We start from the raw sequence: 19423 nt of genomic DNA, 5'->3' as shown, positions 1-19423 counted from the left end.
AACGACTTTTCACGAGCCTAGACCTTGCGTGCGGTTATTATCAGGTGCCTATAGCCGAGAGAAGACAGCGTTCCTCACTCTAGACGGTCATTACGAATTCACCCGCATGCCCGCATGCCATTCGCACCGAGCGGGTTGCAGCGCATGATTAATACGGTGCTCGGACCGCTCAGACACAGAAAAGTCATGGCGTACATGGATGACTTGCTGATTCCCTCAGCTTCATTTGAAGAGGGATTAGACAACTTGACACAGGTACTTGAAGTACTGCGAGCTGCTGGCCTAACATTGCGCTTGAAAAAGTGCTCGTTCTTCCAAGAGAAAATCAGCTACTTGGGTAACGAGATTTCGGCTTCGGGCATCAACCCCGACAGCCTCAAGCTGAAAGGCATCGCTAATTTTCCTACACCGGCAAACGTCCACGATCTCCGACATTTCCTGGGCCTTTGTAGTTATTTCCGACGAGTTGACTGGAGAGCTCGAAATAAGTTATTCACGCTTTGCCGTGTTGATCTTTTGCAATACTGCGCTTGCCAGTAAAGCTAGACATAAAATCATAGTGCTTTTAGAGCGCAGCACTTAGGCGCCCATTCCTATGTTGCGGGTCGTCGTCGCCGCTGACGTCGCCGTCGGCCTCTTAACTGGTGACGTCATCCGCCGTGATGTCATGACTGGTGGTGACGTCACCAGGAGCGTGCCAGGTGCGGGGAGTAGGGGGCTTCTATTCTGGTGGAAATAAAAGTTGTTAACACACACACACAAACACACACATACACACATACGAAGCTGACCCCACCGGGTGTTCGATCCAGGCGTTCGTGCGGCATTTTTCATTTGCGCTTCCTCGAAAGCCGCACCACTGAGCATATATAGAAATAGACGCAGTACAACAGGCATCAGCGGTGTTTAAATATGGTTGTCATCAAGGAAAAGGCACCGTATCTGTTACAATTCTGCAGGGACACCTTAACCGAGCTGTAAATAAAAGGAGAAAGGTAGCACCACTGAAAAACGAAAGAGTTGCCGTAGTGGAAGGCTTCGGACGACCACAAAGCTTCCTTCGCGACAGTCAAAAACTGTTCGTGGAGTGTTGCTTAAAGGAATATGTGTGAAGAATTAAAAAACAAAATTGTTTGTAATTGTACACTCATGTTTGCTCGAAATATTTGCCTAAACCTATCGAAAAAGTGAAACAGCTGATGAGCTGCGCTCAAATTTCGCAGTAGGACGCAATGTAATTGTCGGGAATTTTTTTCAGATCTTGTTAATCTTGTGATTCGATTCTTTGCCCTTAGTTCTGCGACATTATAGTTCGTTCAATACCATCACCACTCAACAGTGTATTCAAGTAGTCGTACTGTTTGCATTACTTGTAACATTTTAGAACGTTGCAACATTCGTGCGTAAGCAATGACCACTGCGTTAAACATGTTTCGATAAATTTTGCTGGAAGCAAATGAAGCCGAAAAACACTTCGTAAATGTTTAGGTCACCGATGAGTCAAACTGGCACAACATATTTTACGTTTTCTTTATTCATACCAGAGAGACTTGTACAAATAAAACATCGTTTTATATCAACACGACTGGAATGTATGTATGTGTCGCAAAATGATAAAAACGGACTCTTGTGTCGGAACATTCGAAGAGCATGTCAGGGTCACATTTGGCAGGGGCGCCTTCTGGCAACTCACGTGAGAGCGATTCTTTAAATGTAATATGTACACATTTCGCATATACCTAAATATTCTCCGCGGAGCGAATATTTGGGCACCTTAGGCACTTCAAGTAAACAATAATTTCGCAACAGTGTTCTTTCAAAAGTACTCCGGTGAGAATAATAATGTTAAATGTGCAAACAAGCAAGTTTCATGATGGCAATGTTTAGACAAAGAAATATAAAATAAAGAAAGGGTTCAAGTGATCTCATGCATATGATAGAAAGAAAGGTAGGTCTGGCTAGCATAAAAATTAACACGTACTGCAAAACATAGTCATACCTTACAATTTTCTCGTAGATAAAGCATACGAGTCTCACAGCTTCAACAATCTTATGAGAACTTGTCTCAAGGTTATGTATAATTAGGAAGTTCCAGCATTCATCTCAAGCGAAATTTAGAAAGTATGATTAGGGCGAAATTCTAAATCTGCAGAAGGAGTTGATCGTTTTCACCACACTTAAAGAAGTCATCAAGCGATTGCACTATGAACACCATTTTTTAACGGTGCGGTCTAAATGCAAGCTCACTGCCGTAGCTCTAAACCTAGGGTGGAATGACCATATCGATTTTTTTCTAAACAAAAACTATTCCATTCCATCGCCTTCTCTACCATTGGCCGGTTAAAATTTGAATCTATGCACAATATGGTTGCGTTGCAGGACGTCACAGGACGTCACAGGACGTCAGAAGTAAGTTCACGTAGTAGTGACCTCATACGATATTTTTACGTCATCGTTGAGGGAATGGAATAGATTTTGGAATCGCTATATTATTCGACCCCTCTACAAGTTCATGCTACCGCTTTCTTGCATGTGTCCAATCAGGGTTCCTAAAGCAGAAGCTTGTAATTAAATGTTTGCTCTTTCTTGTAAATATTTGAGGAAGGTTCGAAAGCCGACAACTCCAAGTTCAGCTCATTTGTATTCTGAACTTCATTAAGGTGATTACTTGTTTCCAGCTCACCGGCACGCTTTCATGCCACTTTAATGGAACTATGCACGCCTGACCGAAAGAGAGCCAATCCAGCTCCTCTGTTTTTCATAGCACTTCGACACCGCTGTCATCGCAAGAAGGAAAACAAAGTAAATATTCGTTTCTTGTTTGAAGGAAGATGAAAACTTTTCAAGATAGAAGCACCATCACAGGCATGATGGAAGTCTACGTGGGCCATCAGGAAAATTGAAGCTGTTTCGCGCACAATAATTACTGATTTTGGGTACCATCTTCCTTTTGTTGCTGCATGATGTAGAAACGCGGCTGGCCGGCGCTGGCCTGCGTGACGTCCAAACAGTGTCGAAAGACTGGCAACACCCAAAATTGCAAGTAATTTTCACAGTTTTCCGTGGCGGCTACTAAAATTGAGCATTTAGTTAAGCAACACCGCCACGGTTATCACAAGCAGCGCGTAGCAAAACGCACTTCTCTCCTTGTCAGCACGTGGATCCGGACAGCAAGACACTGACGTTCTCGTAGATGGGCTCGTCTGAAATCGCGACAAAAAAAAAGACAGAAATGTAAAATGTACAAGACCGCTAAGTACAGTCAGTTTCGTTTTGAAACAAGTTACCTTAAAGTACTGCAAACATGAAAAAGCGTTTATTTTACCAACATTGTTCATTTAAATAAAGCCACGATTGCCGCTTACGCTTTTATTGTTTCCAAAATGTGGGGATCAGTTTGAGAGTCACTCGGTCACATTTTCTGCCGGCCAAAACGTATCTCCATGGTCTACCTCACCGGGGTGGCGCAGTAGTTAGGGCGCTTGACTACTGTTTCCAAGGATGTGCGATCAAATCCCACCTCGACGGCCGCTTTTCGTTGGAGGCGAAAAACTAGGCGGTCGAGTGCTGTGCGATGTCAGTGCACGTTAAAGAAACACAGGTGGTCGAAATTTCCGCAGCCCTCCACTACGGCGTCTCACATAGCCTGAGTCGCTTTTGGACGTTAAACCCCACAAACCCAACCAAACCTAAATACAAATCTTTTTTTGGAAAGTACTCATTTGTTTTTCAACGTAGCAGGCAACAAAGAGTGAGGACTAAAAAGGCTGGCAGACCCTGCTGATGTTGCAGTCAATTTCTTCTAAAGAGCGGATTACCCCTTACATAGACTGTCAAAAGTTCCGCAAAATATTATTTTTCAAAGTTTCAGAAACAAAAGCGCTTGGCTTGGAAAACTTGCTCTAGCCTTTTAGCTTTTATTATTCTCATCTCATAGCTTGTCACATTATCAACATGTAATAATCTCATGACCGTTCTTGTAGAACATACGTAATTAATATTTTCCGCGCTTGCTGGCAATGAAGAAGTACTAAGGTCGATTTTATGCATTGTTCTTTACCTTTTAAAATTTGAAGGATGCTACAACTACGAAGTATAGAAACATCCCCTCTGAATAGGCGCACACAAGTTCTTTTCACCGTAGTATTTCTGTATGGTGTTTAGTCGTGAGTCTGGTGTGAGAAGAAACGTTTTGCAGTAATATCAAGAATTTGTGTAGTTACAGCTAGGAAGTAACTCAGAACTACAGACAATATCTGGCTTTACAATAACACTATGAAATATTTTTCATACCTTTCATGCGACTCTGCAGTTTTTCCGGCTATAAGTTTTGTGAACTTATTGCTAATATTTGGTATGACCGAGAATATTATATTCAAAATGAAGATTGCAATTGTTTCACTCAAAGCGTTTACTGACTGACTTTATTTTGAAATCACTACATTTAGGACATGGCTGCTTTCGCGCCACATAGCACGAGCAACAAGACCTAATAACTGTTAATACGAAGCTCTATTTTATTAAAAACGCTTTTTTAGTCTTAATCGAGCCGACATGCAATAAAGGTTTGTTTGGAAACAGTGTTGCAGGTAAAGCTTCACTGAGGAAATTATAGCGGAGAAATCAGCCATAAAAACGTTCAGTTGCCATACCCGCGATATTACCCATTAATACCTGCCTTATGCGCTGTTTAGGTCAGTGAACCATCGTCTCTAATATGTGTGCTCTATTTTAAGGATTTACCAATTGCGTCAATTCAGACTTGCAGACGATCTCACGTAATAAGTAAATGGCGGTAGCTTCACTTGGTACCCTTCGTGAAACCACTGTTATGGCCGCTTTTAATGAAAATTTGAGAAAGTAGAATAAAAAAGAGAAACAATATAAGGCTCCATTGAGAAAACGAAGGAAATTTAGGATCACTTGCATTGCGCTTCTAGCTTTACCGCCACACATTTTTTTTTTATATTTGTCTGTTTGTCATGAAAAGTACTGAGCTCCGTGCTTCTAAAACTAAAAAAAAAAAAGGTTTCGTCGTCGCAGACCATTGCGGGATCCTATCCCGGCAGTTTATGGTTGCAATAAAAACGTTTCCGTCGCAGTAGAAGGCGTCAACTACATAGCTAGCGATAGACATGTAACTTCGAGACAGGCTTAGAAAATGTACATGCGGGTAACTAGCACGCCGATCTTAATAGCAAAGCTCTAATGAAAGCCAACTCTTTTAAAAAACGATAGGGCGATAAGATGTTGATTTTTAGCTGTACATACCCTGTATTGTTTTCCCGCCCATCTCATCGATGACAGCAGCAACACAGTGGTACAGATAAGTGTATTGCTTCTGGAAATAAAAATGAACAAAAACCATCGCACATCAGTGTTTCACATTGACAACACACATGCGAGTGGACTGCGGAGACAAAGCACGCAGATTTCCTAGAACGTTACACATAGCTAGGATATATAAGCTCTATATAATGGACATACTGCGTACCTACATTTACGAAACCAAGCCCTAAGAAGCTTTTGTCCTACACAAGGCAGAACAAAATTAAGACTGTTGAGCATCTATTGACGTAGGCTTAAGTGTGTATTTATTCCTCGGAGGTAATATTTTAGGCTAGACTAATTAAATACATTTAATTACTGCCACATAAATAAAAAGCACAATTTCCAAACTTGGTGTTGAAAAAGAGAGGAGTGACTTTCGCGCAAGGTGCGACTTGCATGAAGCAAACCTTCCATCCGTTTTTGAAATGTAGTGAACACAACACAAAAGCTTCTACCTCCCCTTCATCCTTCTAAAGAGCGTTTCAGCAATCGTTGTATGAATTTCTCCCGGCCGTTTGTCCACAATAAAACATTGCGTGGCAATGTGCGATACACGTACGACAGTAGTGCGCATTTAGTACTTTCCTTTAGGTCTCGTAAATAACGATGCGTAATCGGCACCGTGGTAAGCATATTTTGGCCTGCGTTTTCCAAGCTGATCTCTAGCTTCTCTGCTGGCCTTTTGAATAATGAAATCAACGTTTATATTTTGGAAAATTGGCTTTTACTTTCGGGAGGTATAATTTTACCTTTGAAATTACAACCGTCTCAAACCCACTGCTGCATACCGATATATAATCTAGTAAATATTAAAGATAAATACGGATACAGGTGAAATGTATCTTACTTTAAAACTGGGAAGGTAGAACATTACAGCGAACCTGTCTTCATTTTGTGACAAAAAACTAAGTATTGACATTGCTTAGAAACATATAATAAGGTTAAGTTAGGAACTAGGATTTTATGTTTCTATTGGTCGCTTGATAACATTGTATGTATATGCGTTCCCGCCAAAAGTCTGTAATAGTTATAATTTGTCGATATGTGCCTCCTTTAATCGGTCCCTCCCATCTCGCCGTTGTGGTTCACTGGTTACGGCTCTCGACTTGTGCACGCAGGAGAAAGGGATCGAAGCCCAGCAGCTACATTCTTTTTTCGAGGAACACTAAAAGGAAGGAGCCCGTGTACTGTATGACATGAGTGTTGCAACAGTACATGCCCACCTTCCAGAACCCAGGTAATCTAAATTTCCGGAGACCTACACAAGGGTGTCCCTCATTGCCTAAGTCGATTCAGGATGTTCGATTCAGGGTTCAGGATTTAAACTGACACGATCTCTCTCTCCTGCTCATTTATCGTGCGCTCTCAAGCGACCACTTTACCGCTATGCATACAGGTTGCAATACAAGACATGTTCTGTAGCTGAATAATGTCGTATTGGTGAATGTAATATTTTCCTGAAAATTTTCATAAGTATCACGTTTTACGTTTTCATGCCTTTTTGTTGTATAAGCCGAAATTAGGCGTGTTGCCACATACAACATGTATAAGTCGACTACCAAGAGGAAGCATCATCATCATCATCTTGCGTTGCTGGAGATGGTTCACCGGCATCAGGTCAAACCCAAAACGTGCTTATGAGGCGGAATCTTTTTTGTTTATTCCGGTGGGGAATTGCGCAGCGCCGGCATTCGAACCACGGTCCGCTTGAATGCGAGGCGGATGTTCTACCTCTACGCCAACGCTGTGCACCAAGAGGAAGCACTGCGTACAAATTATCCCAGGAGAAACCAGTCTGAACGTCTAGAAAGTGTTGAATAACACGCTTTGATTACAGTAATCCGAGTAAGTGTTCCCTGAAGTTGAGCTCTGCGCCTAAAGTATTCGCTCGATGGTTCGGACTGCTTCCTCGTACAAACATGGTCTCAACTTTGCAAGTTTAGCCTTCGATTCCTCTCAGCGTATGCACGAAACACTGGGAACTGATGGTACCAAGCATTGCATCATACCAGACCAATACAATTTTTGTAATATAAAATCAAATACTTTCACACCCAATACAATGTGCCCTAAACGTTGCGCATGTCATTTTGGTTGCTGGTGTTGTGGCTCTCGTGTGCGCGCTTGCATTCAAAGCCTCTACTCGGACTCTTCCGAACATTGTGAAAGCAGCACATTGCAGCACGACAACTAAGCAAGGAAGCCAGTGTGACAAACGTTAGAGTTGTTGCTAGTGGACTGGCGAAAATATTTTCCCGACCATTTTCGCATGGTCATAGCGCACTATTTGCAGTTTTATCATCCATGCTTTCTAGAGTAAGACCTAAACCACATGTTTACATAAAACAATGATAAATACTTGAAATGGTCACCCCATACCTGAGGATATAAAAATATGCTTGTTCGTTTTACCCCCCAGGCTGAAAGAGCTGCACTTACATTCAACTGTTATCAACTAGCGTAAACAATTTAGTCCCAGTTTTCTAATGAGTGCGCAGAATTCAGTTGCAGCGTGTATCCCTTCTTTCCTTTCATTAGGCCTCTTATCTCCAAACCTAAAAACTATATAGTGAGTGGCAGTAAGGCATTGTTGTCAGGAAGCTCCTGCCACTCCATGTCGGCAGGGAATCAGATATAATGGGCCCACTAAATCGAAAGTTGATTCCATTTGTTCAACTACAAGGTGCGAAACAGGAATCATGCACCGCCGAGGAAGAGATGAAATCACTCACCTCGTTCTGAACCATGCAGCGCCGGCATTCTCGCAGGTCCAGTATCAAGTGAAATATGTCAATGTCGTCTTCGAGCTCGAGTTTCTGCAGGCACATGTCCAGGGCGATGAATGTGCCAGTCCTGCCTACTCCGGCGCTGTAGTCAAGGGGAGATGCATTGCTTGTAAATTACCATTGTTATAATGAGTTTCAGAAAGCACAACTTTTTTAAAACCGGTCGAAAAGCAGCAAGCAGGAAATTTCCACTGGAAGAAGGAGCCAAGCTCAAGCGAGTTAAACCTAATGAGCCTGAACGTTCTGAGACCGCCTCTCAGGCTTGCATTTCACCACAGTCCTTCAATAGCGCTTTCTCGTCGGTAAAGTGCGTACCTCCAATGAACAGCTTAGTACTCAGCCAGAATTAGTGGCCGTATTCAGACGCTAGTGTTCATTAAGGAGCATGTTTTGTCGAGAGGTGGTGCATGAGGTCGTTTAATTGGGCAAACAAACAAACTTGAGTGCTGCGTCGTTTTTATAGCATATTTAATCGTGCCCAGGGTGAAAGTATGTAAATAAGAGTGTTTTGAGCAATACATTTCTTCACCTTGATGAGGAATCTTCCCCTTCTACGACTTCTTGAGGCATGACGAAGGCCCTTTAGAACTTCTCTTCCCATACGATGCCGAAATGCGAGAAAAGTGGTGTCATGCAATGCCCCAAAAAGCCTGTGGCTTTTCATTTATACACCGATGTGCATGTTTGTATGAAACTTTTCAACCGCAATAATATTGTTCGACACGACCTGATGAACGGGGAAGTGTTGCCAAGGGTGACGTCAGATGCCTCAGGTCCCACTTCAAGTATTCAAAAGGGCCTTCTACGTTAAGAAACCGAGACTAAACCTCGTTCTCGGCCGTCAAGTAAAACGACGCTGTGTCGCATCCGACACTTGGTCAACATCAGACGCTTCGAGTAGGTAATGCGTGAGTTATCGGACCATAGGAGGCGCTATTGAAGCAGCATATTGATTGCAAGATGTAGTATCAATACAAATCGCTCTTTAGAGTCACTGCGTTCTAGCTTGAATTGCAGGAAGAAGTATACGTGTCGACATGACAGCTTTGTATTGTTTTTCAAGAGGCTCAGAAATACTCACGCAACAAAGGCGAGATTACTTGGCAGCATCATTATGAAGCAGTATTTTAACGCCGTCAATGCTCCTTTCCTTCTCATCGTCCCGTCCGCCTCTCAGGCAAAACCAGTAAGAGCGGAGTATAGAGAGAGTTTTGAGACTCGTTTTGTAGTGAAAGCCGTTGAACGAAATTACACAAATCCTGCCGCACTGTAAAATCTTTACCCAGCCTTAACCCACGCCCCAGGCACTGCACACGAAAAATACACTTGTAGTAGAAAGAGAAGGTAGACAAGCTAGAGAGTGTTAGTACAGCTATCCTCCTAATGCATCAAATACATTACGAGTTTCCGTTGTTTTTATTTCCATGCTGGTACGAACCTGTTTGACACACAATAGCTGTTACAGCAGTTAACGAATCTCTTATATTACGCTACGTAAACTCCCTTTTAATATCTGCTATGATCGCTAAGGCTTGTTTCTTTATTTTTCGCGGAATTTGGAAACTAACTGCTAATTCTGTACAAGACAAAGTTTTACATTTCCAGCGCTAACAGCGGAACGCAGATACAAGTTGCAGGAAAATTACCGTGCAAGAAAGGGGACAATACTGGTGTTCAGTGCAGCGTTGCGTAGTTAAATACATCGCAATTCAAGAATATGTTCTTATATCAGAATAGACACATAGGGGGAGATAGCAGCGCCGTGCCATCGCAGTGTAATTATAGAAAGTTGCGCCCTACTGCGAATATTGTAAACATGTGCACAAGTAAACTAAGATTGTACAAGCCTAAAAGATTAAGTGTGAAATCATTATGTGCTGCTCATTCATCGCATGTAAATTCGAATGCAGCCAGCTGCCTTGGGATGCAAGCCATACTGCCGCGCATAGAGACAGCGAGAGCGCCGTTCTGTCGTGTACGTCAGCTATAAGTGGCAGACGCTTACACATGAATTAAAGCTTCCGTAAAAATGCCCTGTCGGTAGCTGTCAAATGTACTGCAGTTGAACAAAATCTAATGTTAAAGCACTTAAGAGATTAAACAACACTACAGGCACTGAAGGATGTTCTCTGCAACAGCTGTGCCACTCGCCGCCGGAGCACGTTTGCGCTCGCAGTTCCTCGATCTACGGTCGTGCCCTACAGTCTACATTTAACCTAACCAAACTTACGTGCGAGTTTCGTGACCATTAGGACAATTTAGTCAATGAGGTTTTACTTGCCTGTTGAGAACCTCAGGCTCTCATAGTATAGTACCGGCACTAGACTGCTGGAGTCATGGCAGCCAGTGCGTAATTAACATTTCGTTATCGCTTGTCAATTTATGCCTATGTACTTTTCCTCACAACTAAATCAGGCTAACCCTTGAACCCTGCTCCCTGTGTCTTCCGAAAATTAATTAATAAAATCAGCTGGAGATGAGCGAAAAGGCTTTGGAAAAGAGGATCTGTGTGCAAACACCACTCAGCGCGTTTATTTACGACTTTAACATATTTGAGCTTGCTTACGTTTAAAAGGCAAGAGAGAGGGTTGTGTGCAATGTTTCAGTGGTATGTGATATGAGGGGCGAGTGACGTCAAAGTTTCTGACGGACATGGAAATACAACTACATACCACCAGTTGCACAACCGCTGAAAAACAATTAGCTGCACACTGCGAGGCGAATAAATACCTATTAACAGTATATAAATTTAGTCTGCAACTTCAGGCGATAGAGAAATTAGAAATTAATTCCTCGTGAGATGCCAAAAAACGGGAAGAAATTACTTTGATGACGCCATGTTGGTGCAAAACCTGAAGTTGAAGACGGTATTAGACATGCTCAGAGGGATGACAGCGGTGAACAATGCGTGTTGCTTTTACATCTACTCTATCGTCACTGTTATGGGGTCGCTCTCATAGTAAACAAAAGAATGGGCAAAGGAGTGCTAGGGTAGAACCCCACAAACGACCGAATGCTTTCACTTCGGATCCAAGGTCACCCCTTCAACATAACAGTTATTCAAGACTATGCACCAACCACTACTGCTGAAGAAGCTGACGTTGAGAGATTTTATGTTGACCTGCAATGCCTTTTAGACTGCACTCCATCATCAGACATCCTTTTTCTCATAAGAGACTGGAATGCTAAGGTGGGAAGGGAGGAAGTAGCCGGAATTACAGGCAAGTTCGGTCTTGGTGCGTCAAATGAAGCTGGGCAGAGGCTAGTAGAGTTTGGTCAAAAAAACAACCTGGTCATAGCGAATACTCATTTTCAACAGCACAAGAAGCGCCTGCACACATGGACTTCACCGGACGTTCTGTACAGGAGTCAGATTGATTATATTCTTTGACGGCAGAGATGAAGAAGCGCTATACAAGCAGTAAAAACAAGGCCTGGGGCCAAATGTGGCACTGATCATCAGCTTATTGTTTCCAAATTTAAGCTTCGATTGAGGAAAACGCACAAAACTAAAAGGCCATTCAGGTTTGATCTGGATCAAATTCTAACAGGATATGCTGTGGAAGTGAGAAATCGATTTCAAGAATTAGATTTCGAAGAACGAGAGCCTGAATAGATGTGGACTGATGTTCGTGTTACAAGTTGCTACTAAGGCAGTTCCAAAGGAAAAGGAATGCAAGAAAGCAAACTGGTTGTCTGAAGAGGCTTTGCAAAAAGCTGAGGAAAGGAGGACGGCAAACGTTATGGGAAAAAGAGAAAGATACAAGGTTCGCAATTGGGATTTTCAGAGTATAGCGAGGAGAGATAAGAATGCCTTCCTGAACATACAGTGCCAAACAGTTGTGGACAACAGCCAATTGAGGAACACAAGAGCTCTGGAAAAGACAATCAAAGATATCAAAGGAAGTTTCTCTGCTAGGCTGGGCGTGATAAAGGACATACAAAGCAAGGACCTCACTGAAGCGTCAGGGATAAAGAAGAGGCAGTGAGAATACAAAGAAGAACTGTACAAGAAGGACCCGGATGTGCAAACCCAACATAATACGGTTGTGATCACTGATCTCGAGCCGGGCATCCTGAAGAGTAAAGTTGAACGGGCCTTAGCCAGACTTCCTAAGAACAAAGCTAGCGGAATTGATGCCATTCCGGCTGAGTTGCTTCAAAACCTTAATGATGACTCTGGTAACGTTCTGTACACCTTATGTCAGCAACTTTGGACAACCCTGCAGTGGCCATAGAATTGGAGGAGGTCAGTTTACATCTCCGTTCTGAAGAAAGGCAGTGCCAAAAATTGTTCCACCTACCGCATGATCGCGCTCATTTCGCATGCTAGCAAGGTGATGTTGAAAACCCTCCAAGGTAGGCTGAAGCAGTATGTGGATCGTGAGCTTCCGGACGTGCAAGCTGGGATTCGCTAGGGAAGAACTACAGACCGCTGGATCATAGAAACAGCAAGTGTTCCAGAAACCCATCTACTTTTGCTTCATTTACTATGCGAAAGCGTTTGACTGCGAAGATCACAACAGATTGTGGCAAGCTCTCCAAGAGAGGGGAGTTCCAATTCACCACATCTGTCTCCTCAGGAACCTATATGAAGGACAAGATACCACAGTCAGAAGTGAGCATGCGTGCTCTTACTGATTGATTCCCGATTGAGAAAGGAGTAAGACAAGGCACATACTGTCGCCCTGCCTATTTAACCTATATGCTGAGTGCATCATGAGGAAGGCCGGTCTGGACGAGTCTTCAGCTGGTGTGAAGATTGCTGGAAAACGTATCAAGAACCTTAGATATGCGGATTATACCACTTTAATGGCAGAAAGTGAAGGGGAACTCAGGAGACGTCTGGTGCGCGTACAAGAAGAGAGTGAGAAGTTTGTGCTTAAACTGAACATTAAAAAGACAAAGATCATGTCGTCTTACCCTGTTAAGTCCTGGAGCATCAAGGGATAAGAAGTGGAAGTGGTAACAGATTTTCTCTTCTTGTGCTCCAAGATTTTCCCGGGAGGTGACTGCAACCATGAAATTAGGAGACGCCTGCTTGTGGGAAAGAGAACCATGGCTAGTCTTGACCGCCTAATAAAGAGCAGAGACATCAGACTGCCAACCAAGATCTGTGTAACTCGTGATATGGCCTTTCCAGTTGTGATGTATGGATGCGAGAGATCGACTGTGAAGAAGGCTGACCGCCAAAAAATTAACGCGTTTGATTTGTGGTGCGGCGGAGACTGCTGAGAGTTCCTTGGATAGCCAGAAGATGAAATCAGTCGATATTGTCGACTATCAATCCGGACCGTTCATTGAAGGGTCAAATTCTAAAGTAAAGCTCAGCTACTTTGGCCATCTGATGAGAAGAGAGGAGTCGCTGGAGAAAGCTTTGATGTTAGGAAAGGTGGAGGGTTACTGGAGAAGGGGCAGGCAGCGAACGCGATGGTTAGATGGCATCCTCGAGGCGCAGCAGAAGAAGTCATGGGATGTTAAGAAGATATTGAGAGACTGGAAAGCGTGGCGTGATATGATCCATAGGGTCAAAAAGAGTTGGACACTACTGAACGCCTGAACTGAACTGATTGTGACTATGCAGTAACAGAATAAAGCAGACAAGTCCCAGTACCCCATACAAAATCTATGCACTCCCTTCAAGCGTCCAATATTGTGATAGAAATGAAGATCTTATTTAAGAGGAATTAGCTGAAGGAAAATTAGGTAGGTAAATGCTGCTCACCAGCAAGACTTAACGTACTTTAAAGGATAAGAACTCTCTTAAGCGAAAAAAAAAACGCTTTTTTTTCCACATAGTCAACAAATACGAGACAAATTACTTAAGCTTGTCAGGCATATGTTTTACCTTCTTTGCGCATTTCACAGATATTAACCTGAATCAATAACCGCGCTAGTCAATTGCTTCCTTCGTTTTGCACAGTGATCGTGCGAGCATGGCAATGGCATTAAGGAGATAGTTCGCTTATTTTATTATAAGAGTCCCAGTTGCGAGAACCCTTGTCATTTGATAAGAACTATTCCTGTCACATAATTGCACTGATAGTTGATTCAGAGCTGTCATCATGCATCACAATGACAGCACTGTAAATGCTGACATGCTCAGATAACGGGCATCAATTTCTAGCGCCTGCAAGTCCAAGTAGATCATTCATTCACTTAGGTGCTCTGATATCGCTACTTTGTTCTTTGTTCACAGTAACATCATGTGGTACCTTTTGATATTTTACATACTAGTCTTCATTGTACGACACTATGATTTGAACACCAGTGAAACATATAGCCAAGAATGCGCAGGTAACGTACGAATACTACACACTACGGATCACTTTTCGGGGCGTTGTCTCGCTGGCTGTAGAAGCGATATGCATGTTTCTCTACAGATTGGGGGGGGGGGGGGGGGGAGAGTTGCGCAAGCGAGCGAACAGTGTCCTAATAGATATATAACCAATTTCCTATTTCTACTACGTCATAGAGGCGTAAAACGATGTACCCGAGACTCTACACTCAGTGTGTACCGACACACTCGAAGCTATCACAGCAGCAACTAATACCAAGTTTACTTAACCTTGAGGAGCTAGTGCCATCCGTTTCACAACAAAAACAAGCAGCTTGGAACTTAATGCATATATTAAAATTGCAGTATGAGAGAGCTGAGGAACTTGCTACGATTCGGCATGCACACGTTGATTATCAGGATCGACTCCTCCTTCTAGCTGCAAAAATAGTCTATGAAATACACCAGTCAATTCCGAGAGGTGCAGGAAATCAATGAGATGAAGATAAAGTTCAACGGGTATTTAGTAGGCTGAACTCTACGCGGGAGGCGTTATTAGCTGCCGAACCAGACGCCGTTGATAAATGTTTCTAGCATTAGTAAAGACGCATAGCAGTACACCTAATATGGAACACGACTGGACTTTATGCGGAAGCCTTAGGAGCGGAAGACAGCGTAATGCCCGACATACATCTGGATATATCCCTAAGCGTTCATTTATTAATAGATGCTTGTCATAAAAATCTAGAATACAGATAAGCGGAGCCTTATCGGTGTGATGCGATAGCGAAGACTTGTTTCCTTATACAGTCCTAAGATACTGCTTTGCGCGAAAGGTAAAGTGACACAAATATCACTCCCGCTTTTTTGCAGGGCGTAATTGCGCTGCATGGCACGATTGGTCGTAGGTCCGAATCCGGCCTAAAAGTTGTATTTAATCGCAGTTTTTCGTCAGACAAAACAAATTTAGTTTTATAATTCAAATGTTTATGATGCACCGCGAAAAATTCTATTACGTAATGTTTGAACCGCTTTCAATGCACGCGCTAGGTAAATTTCCATGCGATATTGTTTTTGTGTGTTTGAAATACCCGCACAAATGTATCTGTGGTGTCATGGCATTTCCGACCAATCGGCGGTTTTGTGACACGGCATCCGACGGGACAACGCCGGATTTTCTGCTGAGCGCTAACCACAACGATGTACCTCTAGTATTTGCGAGACCCCCTCTGACGTAAGAGAGGCGCTCTGGGAGTCCGGACATCGCCAGGAAATAACACGGCGGATATTTACTGGCGCTATTCACCGGCGTGCATTCCATCGAACCCGTGGGTTCGCACTTTGGAATATGTGCGGATTTCCAGGCTAGGAGATAACGGCCCTTGTGTTTTGGGGTAAGAGACTGAGAACGCTTCATGCACTGTAGACCTAGGTTCTGCGTTGTTCGCCTTCATTGGTATCTTTATATATTCCACTAATTCTGCAGCTTTCATTTACTCCTGCACAGTAGCTTTTCTGAAGCCGACTTCTTTTATCCGCATTCAATTTATTTCCTTGCATAAAGTTATACTCGCGGTATTGACATCGGACATATGAATGTCCGTATGGTTCATGCGCATCCGGGCTACATATTTCATATCTACGTTTTACATTTCTGTATTTCACTGCCTCACCATGAGAACAAGCAGGAACAAAATATCTAGACAGTTTTACATCCGAACCTTCAGCAATTTTACAGCTCAGAACAAATGGAATGCGATAAACGGAAACATATTGAGATCGATCTGATGGGCACATTGAACCCGTCACCCCTCGTGCAGATTGATTCGTTTGTCGAGCGCCTGACATTAAACTATTGCCAGGATATTGGTTTGCATCACACCTTTCGGCTTTAAACTTTTCGAAATATACATACCTGAAATGGTCGCCCACTGAGCGACTGTGGTGGGGGTCATCGTACTTAAAATTATATTGTAGCGACCATGTGTTCATACTGACATGCAATCTACGAAACTCAATTCCATTCAAGGCTTGGCATCCCACAAACACGAAAAGGACTCTGCTGGCACAAACCGCACTAAAACTAACCAGCACAAAGTGTCCGAGGCAAAAGTGAAGAATGTCCCACAAAAATATATCCGCAAGCTTCCTTAGAAAATGAACCGTAACGTTCTTTTAGCACAAACCCAACCGCTGCCTACAAATAACAGCAACTACATCGATTTAAAACATGAGAAGTCTACAAAGCAAGCCAAGCAGAGAAAATCACTGCCGTTAATTTATGCAGCACTCAACAAATTGCAAAGATTCTCTAAACGTTCACGTGAAATTTACATTAAGCTTCCTCCGAGTAAGGAAAGTAATAAAAACCACTGCAACAAGAACTTTTCTAGAGACTTCCAGTGAGTCGCATCTAAAATATGTGAAAACAAAACGTCGCCACACGTGTATGTCCTTGAACAAAGTGCGCTGGAACCGACCAGCGATTTTCATCATTCGACAGATGGACTCAACGTCCTGTATCTTAAACGACATGTCGGATAAAGAAAAGCAGCACATACTTGGCCGCCCCAATAAAGTAGTGCATACAGGAAAGGACATGGCATATTCCTTTTTAGTATGATTCTGCAGCTGGTGCCTAGCTCTAGGTGCAAAATTTTATCGAACAGCCATTGTTCTCCATATTGGAACTAGTTTCGTCTAGGCCCCGCTGGCGACTCCTTCACAATCGCTATCAGAAATTCAGGCTAAAGTATGTCGTCGTCGCATACGTGCTTCGCAGGTTTAACAACACTGTGGTCCGACGCATGAAATATATACACGCATGAAAAATTACCTCCCACCCGCAATGTCCTTGCTGGATTGATCGGTGTCCACAGGGCAATAAAAAAAGCAAAATCCCATTGTATGGGCGGATACATCTCCGCCGAGATCTGCACAGGGACGCATGTTTTTACCCCCGAACCGCGGGAGTCTCTGCGTCAATATTTAAATCGTGCCACAAGCACTGGCCTAAGTTTCAACAGCCCTGTGTTGCGTGTGCAAGAGTTAGCGGTCGGCGAACTTACACGGCCGCGCCTGCTTTTCCAGGGAGTGCAAAAACGTACGGTACGTGGCTCGGTCTTGTTGTTTCAAGCAGGGGATTTTGTTTCCTGTGCCTGCCAAGAGCTTCGCAGTAAAGAAATGGCTTCACCCGTTTAACTCAACCGAGTTAAACGGGCGAAAGTTCTGTTAAACATCGTTTTGCAAGGTTTATCACAGTTGTAGAGGGTAGGACGATTTGAATTAGACGCTCAGTCTTCGCTTTGAGAGTAGATGCGAGTTAACGCAGGCTTTTTTTTTTATTCCGTGAATTTAGGATATGTTATTTATTTATTTATCTACGATACCCTCAGGCTACAAATATACATTATAGAGTGGTGAGGGTACACAGGATACGTGCATATATATATATATATATATATATATATATATATATATATATATATATATATATATATATATATATATATATACACCAACGTGTGAAACAGTTCACTGACATTTCGGCTGTTAAACAGCCTTCGTCAGAATGCCCATTATGTTATGTCCATTATGTCTATAATGTCCAGAATGTTACAGTGTCTATTCGTCAGAATGGACATTATGACGAAAGCTCTTCCACAGCCGAAACGTCAATAAATTGTTTCAGTCGTTGGTCTTCAATTTTAACTACAATTGGCCTTGGCAAAGACTTCAATTCAGTGCATTATATAAAAACAATTTCAAAAATTGCTTTATATATATATACATATATATTTTAAAATACAGAAATCGCGTTATATTCCTCAATTTTCGATGAACATCAACATTTAACTAAGTCAAGGTCACACCGCCTCTGAATTCGCAGTTTCTTAAATTTCCTTAAGTTTCTAAGAAAAGGAAGGCAATCTACTTGTCTCGCTTTTCGTTTCATTGGACAGTATACATTTAGTGAGGTCAAAGGTCATTCGGACCCAGTGACGCGAAATCCGAAGTTGAACTCTCAGCAATGCAGCTCACGCTCTTACATGACTATATTTAAACGGGTTTCACGCAGCCGTTTTCACACAGAAAGCTAGTTCTATTCCCACTAGTATAGAGATCGTCATTGTAAAGCGACCGGGCAAACATCCATTGGCGAGCAAGATAACTGACCGCAGCAACTTGGGACGACAACCAGACAATATGTGTCAGGACAAAGTATATTCAACCAGCCCAATCAAGCTAAAGGCCATATGTGGACACAAATATGCATTCAACAAAATAATATTGCATTATTGAATTCAGTTATTAAGCGTATATTTTCCTGAGCTATCATGATGGAATACAGAAATAAAAGGACGGCTAGAGGTTCCGCGAAAGCTGGGCAGGCATTTTCGGTGTCCGACAACTCGACGTAAAACCTTTGCTAGCTTTATGCTCGCAAAAGTGTGCAGTTAAGGATGAGCCTTTTTCTCCTTGCCGCATGTACACAGCTACTATTTTATAGAAAATCTCAACTGTTTCAAGCGCGAAAGGCTGATTAGGCAATAGGCATTTGTAGATGCCGCAACGGGGATCATCGGACCGTTTGACTGTCTACTACTCCCGCCAAGAACGCGGTGAATTTTGGGCCGCCACGGCGTCCAGACCAGCTTTTGGCCCACAAGCACGTTCTTTATTTATTTATTTATTTAAATCTTAGAAATTTGCAAACTACCGAGCCACGTTTCGACCAATCGGTCGCAGGTATGACTAACTAGGCCGCGTCTGAGGACACCGGTTCAAAAGTGAGAGACGCCGCCAGACAACTTCATCATTCTGAGACATTTTTGACACTATTGCAGGAGAAGAAAAAACGAAGGAAAACCTTTGGGTGGCCTGCGGCATCTGCTATATTCTTGAAATGAATCCGAACAGCGGTCATCCCATATAAATTGACAAGAAGTGCATAGTGAGTGGGAACAAAATACTGCTGAGATGGTGCGGGATAGTCGTATAATAAAGTATGTAAAGCGCCACCCCACGC

At 42.9% G+C, this 19423-nt stretch overlaps 1 protein-coding gene across 4 annotated transcripts in view; it reads right to left on the bottom strand.

Moving 5' to 3' along the window:
• Nucleotides 1-1516: 1516 nt before the first annotated feature.
• Nucleotides 1517-19423, bottom strand: part of LOC146174189 (receptor-type tyrosine-protein phosphatase H-like) — a 165925-nt gene continuing 148018 nt past the window's right edge. For 3 of the 4 annotated variants that reach the window (XM_084584375.1, XM_084584376.1, XM_084584374.1), the window contains exons 28-30: nt 8064-8199; nt 5272-5341; nt 1517-3203 (exon numbers count right to left, since the gene is read on the bottom strand). In XM_084584375.1, coding sequence (XP_084440501.1) covers nt 3151-3203; nt 5272-5341; nt 8064-8199 — 259 coding nt within the window. In that variant the 3' untranslated portion in view covers nt 1517-3150. Of the gene's footprint in view, nt 3204-5271; nt 5342-8063; nt 8200-13040; nt 13130-19423 lie in introns of those variants that run through there. The other variant, XM_084584377.1, reaches the window with a different exon arrangement.

Source organism: Amblyomma maculatum, chromosome 11 (genome assembly GCF_055883805.1).
Source record: "Amblyomma maculatum isolate TAMU_Amacu chromosome 11, ASM5588380v1, whole genome shotgun sequence".
Lineage (NCBI taxonomy): Eukaryota > Metazoa > Arthropoda > Arachnida > Ixodida > Ixodidae > Amblyomma > Amblyomma maculatum.
This window is presented reverse-complemented; position numbering and strand designations above follow the sequence as displayed.